At 40.2% G+C, this 15,092-nt stretch overlaps 1 protein-coding gene across 1 annotated transcript; it reads left to right on the forward strand.

Moving 5' to 3' along the window:
• The first annotated feature begins 7,538 nt into the window (after window positions 1–7,538).
• On the forward strand, window positions 7,539–14,156 carry LOC115835088 (putative uncharacterized protein C1orf140). Its single transcript, XM_030812491.1, has 2 exons — window positions 7,539–7,972; window positions 10,057–14,156. Exons 1-2 carry the CDS (start codon window positions 7,748–7,750, stop codon window positions 10,204–10,206), a joined length of 375 nt encoding a protein of 124 aa, XP_030668351.1. The 5' UTR covers window positions 7,539–7,747; the 3' UTR covers window positions 10,207–14,156.
• Window positions 14,157–15,092: the final 936 nt, after the last annotated feature.

The following is a 15,092-nucleotide window of genomic DNA, read 5'->3' on the forward strand; positions in this document are numbered from 1 at the left end:
ATGAGCGCAGCCTGTAGTAGAGTTCCTGGCACACACGCACAAAAATTACTCCAGCATAAAGGTTTGTTAAGTTTGCAGCGTACTTTTATGTACTTTATCTCAATTCATACTCACAACGATCCTGTGAGGCAGGCATTTTTATCCCCCCTTAAGACCTGAGGAAATTAAGGCTTAGAAAGATTAGGTGATCGGGACAAGGGCGCACAGTTAATAAATGCCATAAATTTAATGCTAACCAAGATCTTCCAAATGCCAAATCCCATATTATTTCCAGTGTGCCACAGTTGCCTTTTGAGATGTCATTTCTCTCTCAACTGAGGAAATGACCATTATCGCCATTTTGTAGGTCAACAAAACAAATCCTAAAACTCTGCCAGGTAATTCAGTTCTCATCTCTGGCAGCAACAGGAACCAAGAATAGGAAACCAGTATTACTATTTTGCCTCATAGCCAATTCCCATGCATGTAATGAGCACCATGTGTTCCCTGATCAAATAAGCCTGTGAGTAAGATGAACATGGACAAAACATCAGTCTAAACCCCCCTCACAGTTGGCAGTAACAGGACTTGGCATTATGCTGGACATAGAAGAAGTACTTTTAAGAAGTGTTATTTTCTTTTTCTTTTTCCCTTATACACTTAGACCAATCATATGTTTAAGATGACATTTTGACTTCATGGCATACACATTCTCCTGTCCTCGTCCCACTGACTCCACTTTCATATTCTTTCTATCTTGGCACAATTGTGCAAAAGGATCCTCACCCTGAATTTCAAAACTTTTGCAACTAGCTTCTGAACTCCTTCAGTTTTGGTTTGGAACTGGACTGTACAACAAGGACATAATTATTCAATTCCTTGGTTGAGAGATTCTGAAGGGAACACTTCAAGACTCTGAAATATTCAGGGCACAGGCAGCATTGTTTTCACCTGAGCCACCTGAGAACCTTCCAGACTATGTCAGAACTCCCTGGGATCCTCTGGAGCTCCTGGGCCCATTTGAGTCCACTCCTAACCTCAGCTTCCTTAGCCTTTCAGTAGTTCCTGGCACCTGTCTTCTATGGCTCCATCTCAAATTTCAGTGATCACGGAGTGCTTGTTTTGTACCAACTGGCATAGCAGCCCAAAGGACTCAGCACCAATCACTTCTAAGATAGTCAACAAGAAAAAAAGGCGCTGCATATTCTCACTAACATTCATATTAAAGCAAAAAGTCATCTCACATCTGTCTTCCTGAGTTCCATTTTAAAAATTAGACATTGACTCTCTTCTAAATCTGAAGAATTGCTTTGGCTTTGGGATCAGAAAATTGTCAATGAAATTTGAGATATGATATTCAAATTATAAGAGCCTTGAGAAAATAATTAGGTTTTTGCAATGAGAATGTAATAAAAATTGGCAAAGATTAGCCAGAGTCTAGAAAAAGAAAGAGCCAAGGAATAATAAGTGCCCAACCTTAAGAAAGAACAACAGGTCATCCTGACCACGATGCCATGTTTTGCTGAAAACATTTAGAGAAAAGACTTTGAAGGAGTCCTAGAATCTAGTAGAAGTTTTATCATTTCAAAAATGGAAGATTTGACAATTGACCAATAATAGGAATGACAGACAAATAGAGAAGAAAGCTAAGAAGTGTTTGGGGGCTTTCCATCAAAATAGGTTAAAGGTAACGTGATTCAGAATAACATTATAATACCTCTAAAATACTTTGAAAAGAATGAATACTTTATTATATCTAGTGCACGGGGGCATCTTTTCTTGCCTCCTTGGCTGCTTTGGAAACTGACTGTCCAGGGCCCTAGATCATGAGGATGTCCTTGTTGAGCTCTGTTACCCAGAAGGCTGCTTGTTAAGATTACTGGTCCTAAGTGGTACTGAACTCCCAGAATAAAATGAGAGTTCTTTCCTTCCCAATAGTTAAGGAATAAATGTCCAACACCAAAGGATTCAGCAGATTTGTCTCAGTCAGTACCTGCTAAAGTTTCAACGAATGTTCATTGAATAACTGAAGGACTGAATGAATGCAGAAGGACAAGAAATCCTGATCCCATTGATAGGAGATGGTTCTCTGCCTTAAGATAATGAGTTTAACTAGCTGGTGACTGGATACTGATCATCACTGCAATTAATACCTAATTTTAGTTTTTAGTTTTAGTTTTTAGTTTTTAGTTACCTTCGTCACTTGCATATTTGTGCTAGACAGCAAATACCTCAATAGTAGAAATTGCTCCTGTTCCATCCAACAATATTTACCTAGCCCTGTCTATGATCCAGTCACTGTGCTAGTCACTGGTAATCCAAAAGTTTATCTTTTTTTTTTTTTTTTGAGACTGAGTCTCGCTCTGTTGCCCAGGCTGCAGTACAGTGGCGCAATCTCGGCTCACTGCAAACACCGCCTCCCGGGTTCACGCCATTCTCCTACCTCAGCCTCCTGAGTAGCTGGGACTACAGGCACCCACCACCATGCCCAGCTAATTTTTTGTATTTTTAATAGAAACGGGATTTCACCGTGTTAGCCAGGATGGTCTTGATCTCCTGACCTCGTGATCCGCCCGTCTCGGCCTCCCAAAGTGCTGGGATTACAGGCATGAGACACTGCGCCCAGCCCAAAAGTTTATCTTTGTACTCACTATATTTTAATGAGTAGACAGACAAACAGAATATCATAATAGAAGTAAATTTTATAACAATAGGAGACCTGTACAAGGCACACCAAAGGAGAAATTTTTAGATTGTCATCTCATGTGGTTTGGTTTCTTTTGTGCCTAGCAATGGAATTTAATAAATGTTTGATAAATCAATGAATAGATAAATGAATCAGTGTTGAATTTGAACAAGCCACATGTTCATATGAATATGGCTAGGGTTGGTTTTTCTTGAGGAATGTTGGAGACTTTCATCAAAGAAGAGGTCAATTCAGAATACTCAAGTCCTACCCTAGTCCATTACCCGTGTTTCAGGGTAGGAGGCAGCACATCATTCTCTCCTAGGACCCCAGGGTGGCAAGGTAGGGAAGACTTCTCCTCAAGGGAACCTGGAGGCTCATCACAGCCTTTCCTCCAGGGAAGGAAGCAAAATTTTAATCTGTCCTGGAGAATCCTCTGCCTTTCAGGACTCTGGGTGGCACAAGGAGAACAATATTCATTTTTCAGAAGCTCTGCTAGGTAATGTGCCCGGCCTTGATGAAAACCATGCTTTGGGAAACACTGGAAAATTATAGGAGCCCACAAAAGTAAGTGTGGAGCCTAGAGTCTGACTTTGGTAAATATGCCATTTATATCATCTAACTGGGGGATGGCAGGGTGAGCACTGATCAGAACCGTGACTGTTCACATTTCCCAGCACCTCTTAATGAACTCTAGCAGATATCCCAAGGTACAGTCACTCTCACCCCACATTCCTTTTCTGAAATTGTTAAATCAATGCCACATCAATAAAACAATATGGAAATATGAGCTCAGAAAATCACTGGTGAGCTAACAATTGTTCCCACTCCTGGAACTATAATAGGATCTAGACAACTAAGTTGGCTCTAGGTAACTATGCTGGACTACAGCCTTCTTGTGTGCAACCTGCAATAATGCTTTTACTCTCTTCTACTCACTCACAGCCTGACTCCCATCTTTGATACCTTTTATAGCCCCACTGGTTTTAGAAACTATCACATTTCTTTGGATCTGTGACCTTCTGTTCTGCTCTCAGCTTTTATCCCTGCTTGCTTGCACAGTTTTGGTGGCCTGTCCTTCCTCCACCTTTATCAACCTCTGTCTTGCCCTAAAACTTGGAGAGAAGACCTGAGACACCAGGAACCACATAAATGCTTCTATAGTATTCTATGGGCAGAACTCAGGGGCCCAGTCATGATGTTCCCTGAACAATCAGTACATACTCCAAGGAGAAGGACCTGGGTTCAACTCCCAAACGAATTAGGAACTGTGTGACCTTGTCAATCTTGTTGAGCTACAAGGTTCTTGTGTGTAAAATAGTAATTATGTAGTGATAATATTAGGCTCAAAGGACCTCGGTAAGGCACAAAGTAGAAAGATGTATGAATATGCTTTATAAGCAGTATTCATTGCTATTTGGTACTCTGACCAGCTCAAAATGAAGCTTATGAAAAAAAAAAACATCTGCAAGTCTGGTCTTTGTAGGGGAGAGCTGGTCCTGGTAGTAGAATGTCCCTCACGTGATATTTGGTGAATTAAAGTGAGGTTAAAATGGACAAACTGGGCAGAAGAATAAAACTTACATTGAGACATGACTTCTATGGAGCAAACTGGGAGAAAATATTATTAGAAAAACTAAGCAAAACTTCTAGATTAACCCCAGAGGAAAGAGTAGAGTAGCAAACTGTGATTAGAGCACAACTACAGACCAGTGACACCCCTCCCGCCGCCCCGGGCTAGAAACAGAGATCGCAGAAGCATGTTCTCTTCAGGCCCATTTATATACACAGTATAGACACACTAATGCTGAGATGCCAAAAGCTGCGTGTTGAAGGAAGAGTGAGTACTAAATATCAGGAAAACACATGCGACGCAGAGATTAAGTGGCATGGGTTGGGTTCGGAGGCGCCAGCTTCCAAATGAGCACCTGTGCTCATCATGCCTGGCTGCAGCCAGCCCTGTCATTCATCAATTTCAAGAGGTCTAGATTCAACACTAACTTGAAAAGAGAATTAACATGATGATCTTGCCGCCGATGAAAGTAATACATGGGCAGTTTTGAATCATTTCATCTAAATTTGCCACTATTAAATTCACATGTGCAGCAAAGCAGTTGGAGCCTCGTATCAGTTACAACATATGGATTCTGGAAAGTGAGAGCACGGCAAAAGGAAGAGGTGGGGCGTTAATTGTAAATGTGCTTTGTGGGCAGCCCCAAGTCATCAAGATGGATTATTTCCCCATTGGGAATGTGTACATAAATGCACAGACACACACACACACATGCACACAAACACATACACACACCTTTAAACACACAAACTCTCTTTTGCTTCCCTCCCGCTTCAAAACATAAGACGTTAAATAAAGAAAAAAAGAAAGAATTAATTAATTTGCATATTTGACCTCTCTTTTCGAAAGAATGTATCAAAGCAATATTTTTTTTCCTGTTGCCTACTTTGTTTAAAATTTTCAAGCAGTGTTATGGGAGGAAAAAACTCTAAACACAAAATGAGAGATTTCATTTTGATAATGGTTACATACCAAATATACGAAAACTTGGATGCTTAAATACCGTCCATTAGTTCAGTTTAAACTTTTGCTAATGTTTTCCCTAGATTTTCTCCACCAGAAAATTGTTCTTGGTGATTGACAATATTTTCATGAAGTCTGAAAGCATATACTTATCCCACAGTAAGAAAGAGGGCTAAATTTGATGTTTGACAAAAAGACCATCCCTATGCAAAAGATTAAATGGTTTCCATGTTATCAGGCCCCTGACCAAGAGTTGTCAGAAAATAACTTTGTTGAGGAGAATTCTGGGTGGAATCATGTTCATGTCACTGAAATTGAGACCAAAAAAGACTCTGAATTTGGTTATTGTTATTTTTATATATCTTAGTTTCTCAGCCTCAGACAAAAAAAGAAAAGACATTATCATATGGCCTGGAACACCTTCTAAATCTAATACTTTTATGTAACCATAAAAGATCAGTATTATTAATAATAAGAAACATTATTATGAATGCTTAAAATTCTCCAAATATCATGCTTTCATTTTTACACACATTATCTCTTTGAATCTTCACACTAACTCAATAAAGTAAATATAATTAGCAGCATCTTACAGATGAGAAAAATGAGGCTCAGTTAAGAGACTTTGTTGTGGCTACAAGGCTAGCAAATAACAAGAGATAAAATTTAATGCATAAATTTTGAACCTCAAAGCCTACGTTCTTAAATACTGTATAGTTCCACCAATAAATGTGTTTGCTAATGACTTACAGTCAATTGTATGTAACATATAAACAACAAAGAATAGAAGTGAGAGGAAGGCTGAGTTGTAGTTGTGTCAAGGGCCCCACGATCCATTTAGTTCCATGAGTCCATGATGGCAGTCAGCTGTGAGCTGGACAGGAAGGAGTTTCACTTCCAGTATCTGAGTATAAAACCCTGGGAAGGACACAAGCCAGAGGAGCAAAAGGCACCAACAGGTTGGAAGCATGCACCTTATTTAGAGTCAGCCTTTTCTTCCGGTGGGACTTCCCCTGGCTTGGAGTTACTTCCACTGAGTACTCAAGATGGGATCACACTCTGATGACACTTGTCCCAGATTCCAGAATTGCCACGATCTGCTCCCATGTATTGACCCCAGCAAGCTTGATACTCAAGGCATAAAAGCTTTGACTTCACTAACTAAGCCAGCATTTCTCCTAAGAGCCTGGATAGATGCTTTGATATTGAATGAAAATATCTGCATTTCATAATTGTACAAAGGCAAAAGAGTGATGGATATAGATGGAATCTAAACACAAATATTTAAATATCTCAAGCTTGTATTTGTAACAAAGATGCTATCAGCATACAGTTTGTGTGTTTATGCTTTGGAGGGAGGCAGGCAGGAAAACAGTGCCTTTTCTTCGGAGGGCAGGATTTGGGTAGTATCATCATTGTACTGCATCCTGAGGCTACTAGCATTCATTGGAGAAATACTGAGGCACGGGCACAGAGAGAGGCTGAAGAATAAAATGGTTACAACCAGTTTGTGCTAACCCCCAGCCCCCTAGCTTGTTGATGGAAAAATCAGCCAAATGACTCTCTGTTGACCTAGTCTTTAAGAGGCAGGTATTAGGTGGCAGTTATTTCTAAAAAGAGGTCACTATTAAAGATGACAAAAAGCAGCTGGTAGAGTCATTAACCACTGTGGTTTCAAAGCTTTGGTATTAATATAAAACCTAGTGCTTGTTTTAAACGTAACCCAGAATCCTAGAAAAGACTAAGAGACTAAACAGTCTCTGCAGATATAAGAAAGTCTTATTTGAGAAGATACGTAACCACAAATAAGGATAGTTTTTACCTTTTAAAACTGTCAGCTGAGAAGCTCACAAAAAACCTCAGAGCAGCTGATGGCAGGTATGTCTGATTACCCTGCAACAGAGAGAGAAACTGAGGCCTGGGACTCTATAAAAACTGTCTCTGAAACTCTTGGTGACAGAAGATGTTTCTGGAAATGGGTACTGCATGACACATAGGGCCTGGGGCATCTTAAAGAAAGAATCTTGATTTTTTTGGAAATGAAGGTAAATTAAAAACAAAACATTCTTTTTGTAGAACATGAAGTAACTTTTGAATTCAGTTTATATGTTAAATGGCCCCAGTTTATATGTCGAACAGCCCCCAGGGGCAGTGCCATTGAAGGGGCTGGCTCAGGGTGGCCGGTCATTCTGACATTGTCCCCAGTTCTCCAGTATTGACCGTATCAGGAGCCAGGTTTTCACTTTCTCTTGGATCCTGACATCAGGGGGGGAAAATGCAGTGTCATAGAAAAGTCAAGATCAGCAGACAAGAAGGAAAGCAAATGGTGAGTTTTGGATTTAGAAAAGTTTTAGATTCATCTGTTTATGAGGAGGAAAAGAGGCCAAGAAAAGCCAGCAATTTGTCCATGTGCTTAATCAGTGAGTGGCAGGGGCAGTAAGCTGGTCTGCTGAGCTCCCTGCACTCCCTGATCCCAGCTCAAAATAGTTTCCAGTTTTCATCTGCCAGTTGCTTCGAAGGCTTTTCTAAGGAAGACAGTTCATAAAATGACCCAGAATTCATCCTCCTTAGGTGATAGGATCATTACTCCTTATACACCCCCTAGGTCTCAGCCTATGAACAAACACTTGTTTGTTTCTCTGTCTACCCTGTTCCAAACCACCGAGCTGGATTTTGCCAACAAGAAGAGCTGTTTCCTGTGCCTGCCCCTGAGAGCCGATGGCTCCCCAGAGATCCCTCACAGTCCCGTGCAGACAGACAGAATGCAGAAGGCAAGTCTCCTGGGGCCACTTGTGGACTCACGGTTTATAACTTGTTGGTTTTTTTATTGTTGTTGTTTTTTAAAGTCCTAACCCTTAGGCCACTGGTTAACTGATTTATCTTCCCTGGGCAGTGCTTGCCAGAGAACGGTCACTGTGGCCAGAAAGGGGAGGGGCTGTGTCTAAACTAGAATGTTGGAGGTTTTTTTTTTTGTTTTTTTTAATTATACTTGAAGTTTTAGGGTACATGTGCACAATGTGCAGGTTTGTTACATATGTATCCATGTGCCATGTTGGTGTGCTGCACCCATTAACTCGTCATTTAACATTAGGTATATCTCCTAATGCTGTCCCTCCGCCCCTCTACCCCACCCCACAACAGAATGTTGGAGGTTTTTAACATTTTATCTCTGTCACTCCCTACTATAATCTCCATCTAACCGCAAAAATGTGGTAGCTTTGATCCACTGATGCTATCTTTCTCTATGTCCCCATACCCTTTCAGGAAGGAGCCTTCAATTCTCCAGACTGAGCTGCAGTACAACCTCAATACTCACCATAGTGAATTTCTCAGTCTTTTTCTCTTTGCTCCATGCAAGCACCCTGAATCTGAGATCTGGTTCAAAGGCTTTCTCCATTCAATCACTACTGGCTGATTATGGCAATTTGAGCAATCTCTCTCTCTTTCTCTCTCTCTCTCTCTCTCTCTCACACACACACACACACACACACACACACACTTTTCCACCACCAAAGGTCTCTTTTGTACAGAACAGTGACTCATCATTCTGACATCATTGTGACAGTTTCTGCATCACTAAATGGAAACAACTGTTAAGACATCCTTATCTTCCCAGGGCATGAGCTGCTTCAAAAAAAGAGAAGCACAAAAGAAAATATTTGTATCTGGCAGTTTTTGCCATTCAGTCACCTGCTTTCCTACTTGGGTTCAGGAGCTGGCTTGATTCCTGCTGTCACCACGCTGGTTATGTGACTCCACTCTCTCCAAGAGACTCCCTTGTTGGGGAACATGATTTTGCAGCAACCATCCCTTGCTCTTTCTCCTCTTTTCTGGATGGGAATGAAGCGTTGCTACCCTATGGCTTAAAGCAGGAGTCCCCATCCCCCCATGCCACAGGCCTGTACCAGTCAGTGGCCTGTTAGGAATCAGGCCATACAGAGGAGGTGAGTGGAAGGCAAGGAAACATTACCGCCTGAGCTTCGCCTCCTGTCAGATCAGCTACGGCATTAGATTCTCGTAAGAACACGAACCCTATTGTGAACTGCGCATGCCAGGGATCCAGGTCACGTGCTTCTTACGAGACTCTAATGCCTGAGGACCTGAGGTAGGACAGTTTCATCCCGAAACCATCCCCCACCCAACCTCATCCATGGAAAAAATTGTCTTCAATAAAACCGATCCCTGGTACCAAAAAGGTTGGGGACCACTGGCTGAAAGAATTTAGACTAGGGGCTGCCAGTCCGTGTTAACATGTGTTTAGTTTCCCCTGGGATGACTGCCCAATAAACTACCTGAGTGCCCTAGAAATCATAATTACAGAGGCTCAGGGGTGATGACAATGTTCCAAGTCTCCATCTGTTCCCTTTAGTTCATTCAAGAGGTCTTTTCCCTAATGAGAAGAAAATGCTTTTATAAAAAAGAAATAATTGCTACAAACCTGTAGCACACCAGCCTTAGGAAATATTAGAGAAAACCTCCCCCATTGCTGGAGAGCTGGTTCTCAAATCTTAGCTGTTTATCCAAATACTTGACATCAATTTCCTCTTGGAATGTGCTCTATCTCAAAGAGGAAGAAAAAATACACCAGTTTGTTGCTTATAAGTTGGCAGGAAAAGGCCTGCACATGATAAGCTTGGACTTCTATTTTAAGGCTTTATTTTTCCAAATAAATCCATATATACAAGGGTTTTGGAACCAAAATAGTCACTGAAAAGTTACACTTCGTTGCCTGTTTGGCTGAAGCCAAGGCTAAAGTTCTCTGGAATGGGTTTTGGTAAGGTGGATTTCAGGTCACAGTAAAAAAACCAAACCACAACAAAAACCTTTTCTCCCTATGTCTTGTCTTCCTCTGAAGCTGGCAGAGGATCCTCCACACGCAAGATCAGAGGATGTCCCAGATCATCTTTTCTTTCTGGATACTGCAGGTCTACGGGAAATAGTGTGTTTTTGCGGGGTGCTGTCCCTTAGGACAAGTGAAGGGCTGATGAGAAAGGAAACTGTGTGAGGTATCACAAAGCCATCCATGGGGCAGCCTATGAAAATATGTTCACACGGAGGGAAAATATCAGTGTTCATATATCCCTTTTAGTGCTGCCTTCCCTTTTCCACTCCCACACCACCCCCAAAACATTTTAAAAAGTTAGTTTTGGAAGATTGACTTTGTGTTATTCTAAAATGTGTGCACAGTAACAGAAGTGAGAAAGTCATTCCAGTCTTCATCTAGTCACCTGAGTCATGACTTTAATGCAGCTTCTTTTTGTTCCTCAATATTTGATTACATGATCATTTGCAAAAATACACTCCTGAAATGAAATCACAGTTAGCTGTGCATTTTGGAGTAGTATTAGAATTAAGACCTGCCATCAAATAGGTTGCCATCTAGAATGTCTATTCTCTTTACTGTGCCCCAGGGGCTTTACATGCATTTGCGACTTTATTTTCATTTTATCCTACAGGAAAAAAGGCTCAGAGTGAATGGCTATTTGCCTAAGGTTACTCAGCTAGCGATATAAGAGTTAAGAAGAAATTATTTAGGCAGATAGTGAGGGTACGGGAGACTTCCGTAAGGTTTTCCTTTTAATGAAAAGCAGCTCCCAAATAATTTTCTTTTCTAACAAAGAGAAGCCTGTAAAATCGAGTTGCAGACATAGACAAGCAAGCTAGAAGCTTGCACAGGTGAATGCCAGCAGTTGTGCCAACAGGAAAAGGCTACCTGGAACTAGGCATGTTCAAAATGGCAGCTCTATCTTCTCTTCTCTTTGCCAGCCAGGTGTACAGTAAGGAGCAGACAACATGGCACTGGCCAAGTGGAAAGCCTGTTTGCATAATAAGATTACGATGGGGTGGCCTGCCTTCCCTGTGTGCTACGTAAACATCACACCTGATCCAACCAATCTGCGGGCCCTACATAAATCAGACACCGCCTCCTCCAGCCTGCCTATAAAATCTGGTGCACTCCACGTGGGCCAGAAGTCCCATTTGGATGCCACTGTCTTTCGCAAGAGGGAGAGCTGTTCTCCTTTCTCTTTCTTTTGCCTATTACATTCCGCTCCTAAAGTCACTTCTCACGTATGTCCACGTCCTTAATCTTCTTGGTGCAAGACAATGAACCCCGGGTATTTACCCCAGACAACACCACCACTTCACTAGGAGTTAAAAGAACGTGAAATGCAAATTCATGGTCATCTGGTTCCAAAGCCCATATTAACAAAATTTTTTTAATTGCGATAAAATACATATAACATAAAGTTGACCGTGTTAACTATTTTTAAATGCACAGTCCAGTAGTGTTAAGTACATTCACATTGTTGGGCAACCATTCTTTAAAACTTTTTAAGTTTCCCAAACTGAAACTCTGCATCTATTAAGAACAACTCTTTCTTCCAATCTCCAGCTGTTAGCAACTATCATTCTACTTTCTGTCTTTATGCATTTAATAATTCTAGGTACCTCATATAAATGAAATCAAATGGTATTTGTAACTGGCTTATTTCACTTAGCATAATATCCTCAGGATTCAGTCATATTGTTATATCTGTCATAAATTGCATTTGTAATGTCACAAACTACACCTTGATATATTGTGTACTGGTTAGCATAGATTTATAATTATTTTTATGCTTTGCCTTCTACATTCTATAAAAGAATAAAAAGTTGAGTTACAAACCAAAATTATAATAATTAAAGTTTTTACATTTGCCTATATTTTTACCTTTGCTGGAAAATTTTATATGGCCTAGCATCCATTCATTTTAACTTAAAGGATTCTCTTTCACATTCCTTACAGAACAGGTCTAGTAGTAATGAATTTCCTCTGTAATTTTTTTAAATCTGGGAAGTTTTAATTCTTTGCTTTTGAAGGACAGTATTGCTGGATATAGAATTCTCAGTCACAACTTTTTTTTCTTTCAGCATTTTAAATATATTATCTCACTACTTTTTTATTTGCAAGGTTTTTGCTGAGAAATCTGCTGATAGTGTTATTGAGGACACATTGTATAGCTATTTTTCTATTTCTGCTTTCAAGATTTCTTTTGTCTTTGATTTCTCACAGTTGACTATATTTTAGTGTGGATCTCTTTGGATTATCATACTTGGAGTTTGTTGAGCTTCTTGTATTTGTAGATTCATAGCTTTTCTCAAATTTGGGCAGTTTGGGGTCATTATTTCTCCAAACACAGTAGTTTACCATCACCCACAGTTTCACTTTCCACAGTTTCCATTGCCAATGGTCAACAGCAGTTTGAAAATATTAAATGAAAATTCCAGAAATAAGCAATTTATAAGTTTAAATCACATGCCCATTCTATAGTATGATAAAAAAAAAAAAAATACTTGTATTTTTACTTGCTGAAATTTTTGCCTGCTCTTCTAACTAGGACCTTACATTCCTCCTCTGTCTAGGATATCTACACTGTATATACTACCTGCCTGTTAGTCATTTAGTAGCCATCTCAATTATCAGATTGACTGTCATGGTATCACAGTGCTTTTGTTCAAGCAACTCTTAGTTTACTTAATAATGTCCCCAAAGTGTCATGTAGGTGATGCTGGCAATTTGGGTATGCCAAAAAAAAACAAAAAAAATTTTCATGGAGTGCTTCCTTTTAAGTAAAAAGGTGAAAATTCTTGATGCAAGGAAAGAAAAAAATTATGCTGAGGTTTCTAAAATCTACAGTAAAAGTAAATCTATCCATGAAATTGTGATGGAAGAAAAAGAAATTTGTAAGTAGTATATATGGGGTTTGATACTATATTTGGGATGTTGGAACATACCCAACTGATGAAAGAGGACTACTGTTAAGTTCTCTGTTCTTTGTTTCTCTCTTCTCCTAAAACTTCATAATGAGTATATTGGTTCACTTGGTAGTATCCCATAGTCTTTCAGTCTCTGTTTACTTTTCTTCATTCATTTTTCTATTGGCACCTTAGACTCAATAATTTTAAATGATCTGTCTTTAACATCAAGGATTTTTTTTCTGCCTATTCAAGTCTGCCATTAAAACACTAGGCTGGGTGTGGTGGCTCACGCCTGTAATCCCAGCTTTTTGGGAGGCTGAGGTGGGTGGATAACTTGAGGTCAGGAGTTCAAGACCAGCCTGACTAACATGGTGAAACCCCATCTCCACTAAAAATACAAAAATTAGCCAGGTGTGGTGGCATGCACCTGTAGTCCCAGCTACTCGGGAGGCTGAGGCAGGAGAATTGCTTGAACCCGGCAGGTGGAGGTTGCAGTGAGCCGATATCGCACCACTGCACTCCAGCCTGGGCAACCAAGGGAGACTCTGTCTAAAAAAAAAAAATACACTGTAATAAATGTCTGAATTCAGTTATCATATTTTTCAGCTCCAGAATTAATTTCTGTTGGGTTCTTTTTTATAACTTTTATCTCTGTTTTGTTTTGTTTTGAGACAGGTTCTCACTCTGTAGCACAGGCTGGAGTGCAGTGGCACAATCTTAGCTTACTGCAGCCTCAACTTTCCTGGGATCAGGTAATCTTCCCACCTCAGCCCTACTAGTAACTGGGACTAGAGGTGCACACCACCATGCCCAGCTAATTTTTGATTTTGAATAGAGGCAGGGTTTTGCTATATTACTCAGGCTGCTCTCTAACTCTTGGGCTCAAACAGTCCTCCCACTTCGACTTCCTGAAGTACTGGGATTATAGGCATGAGCCACCAGGTCTGACTAATTTCCATTTCCTTGTGAATATGTGCATTTTGTTCATGTATCTTTTTTATTATTTTCTTTACTTATCTGCCTGTGTTCTTCTTTGGCTCATATCTAAGAATATGAGCATATTTAAGACAGTTGTTTTAAAGTCTTTGCCAAGGAAGTCTGAAAACTGTGTTTCTTTAGGGTTAGTTTCTGGAGATTTATTTGGCTCTTTGAATGGACCATACTTCCCTATTTCTTTATATTATTTGTGGTCTTTTTTATTGAAACTTGGGCATGAAAAAAAAAAAAAAAACAGTCACTTCTCCCAGTCTTTGTGGACTTGCTCCATTCAAAAGAAGACTTTTGCTATTTGGTCTAGCATGAAGGCCCAAGGTTGTCTCAGGTCTTTTCTGGGGATGTCTTTCCTGGGCCTATGTGTGTGCTTCCTTCCCCACCCTGCCCTTTTTTTATCCCTTTATACCTTAAAATTTCTTAATTTCTCTATAAGTCTCACATTTGCTTCTTCTCAGGGCCTTATGTCCTATTATATTCCTGTGTTTGTATTCTCTTGCCCCAGGTACCCACATATCTGCAGTTCCCCTGCAGCTCTCACTACTGCTTTCAGCAGTCCCTAAACTGATATACAAACTATGCCATTATTCTCATCAGCACTCCAAGTTAAATGAAACTGAACCCACTCCCTTGAGCAGCTTCCAGAAACATCAGAACATTGTAAACAAGTTCCACTATTTTTCTTCCATTCTGAGGGAGGAACCAGGAATTGGGCAACTTTCTCCCAACTACTCTGCTCTGCACCCAACAGTAGATAGAGCCAAGATGAGCAACAATGCCATGAAATTCTGTACCAGGTTGAATGTAGCTTTTACTAGATTAGGCATTTGCTGACTTCCTGCAGATTTTTAACTGGTTTCTAGCATTCTCATAAAGCTATGTTGGTCCATATGTTGCTCTTTACTTGGTGGTTCCATGAGGGAGTAAGGCTCCCTTACTTGCCTACAACCCTGCTGATACCACTCTTAAAGCCTGTATTTCTTAACTATACCATATCCTTCCCATCTGAAGATGAGACAGTCACACAAAAAACAGAACCATATAAGCAAGTGTACAATTAAGTAAAAAATCATGAGCACAGATTGAAGATGAGGGAAATGATTAAGGCTAGAATAGCAAAAGTAAACTTCATGGAAGAAGGGAGAAATTGGACTGAGTTTT

This window comes from Nomascus leucogenys, chromosome 5 (assembly GCF_006542625.1).
Source record: "Nomascus leucogenys isolate Asia chromosome 5, Asia_NLE_v1, whole genome shotgun sequence".
NCBI lineage: Eukaryota > Metazoa > Chordata > Mammalia > Primates > Hylobatidae > Nomascus > Nomascus leucogenys.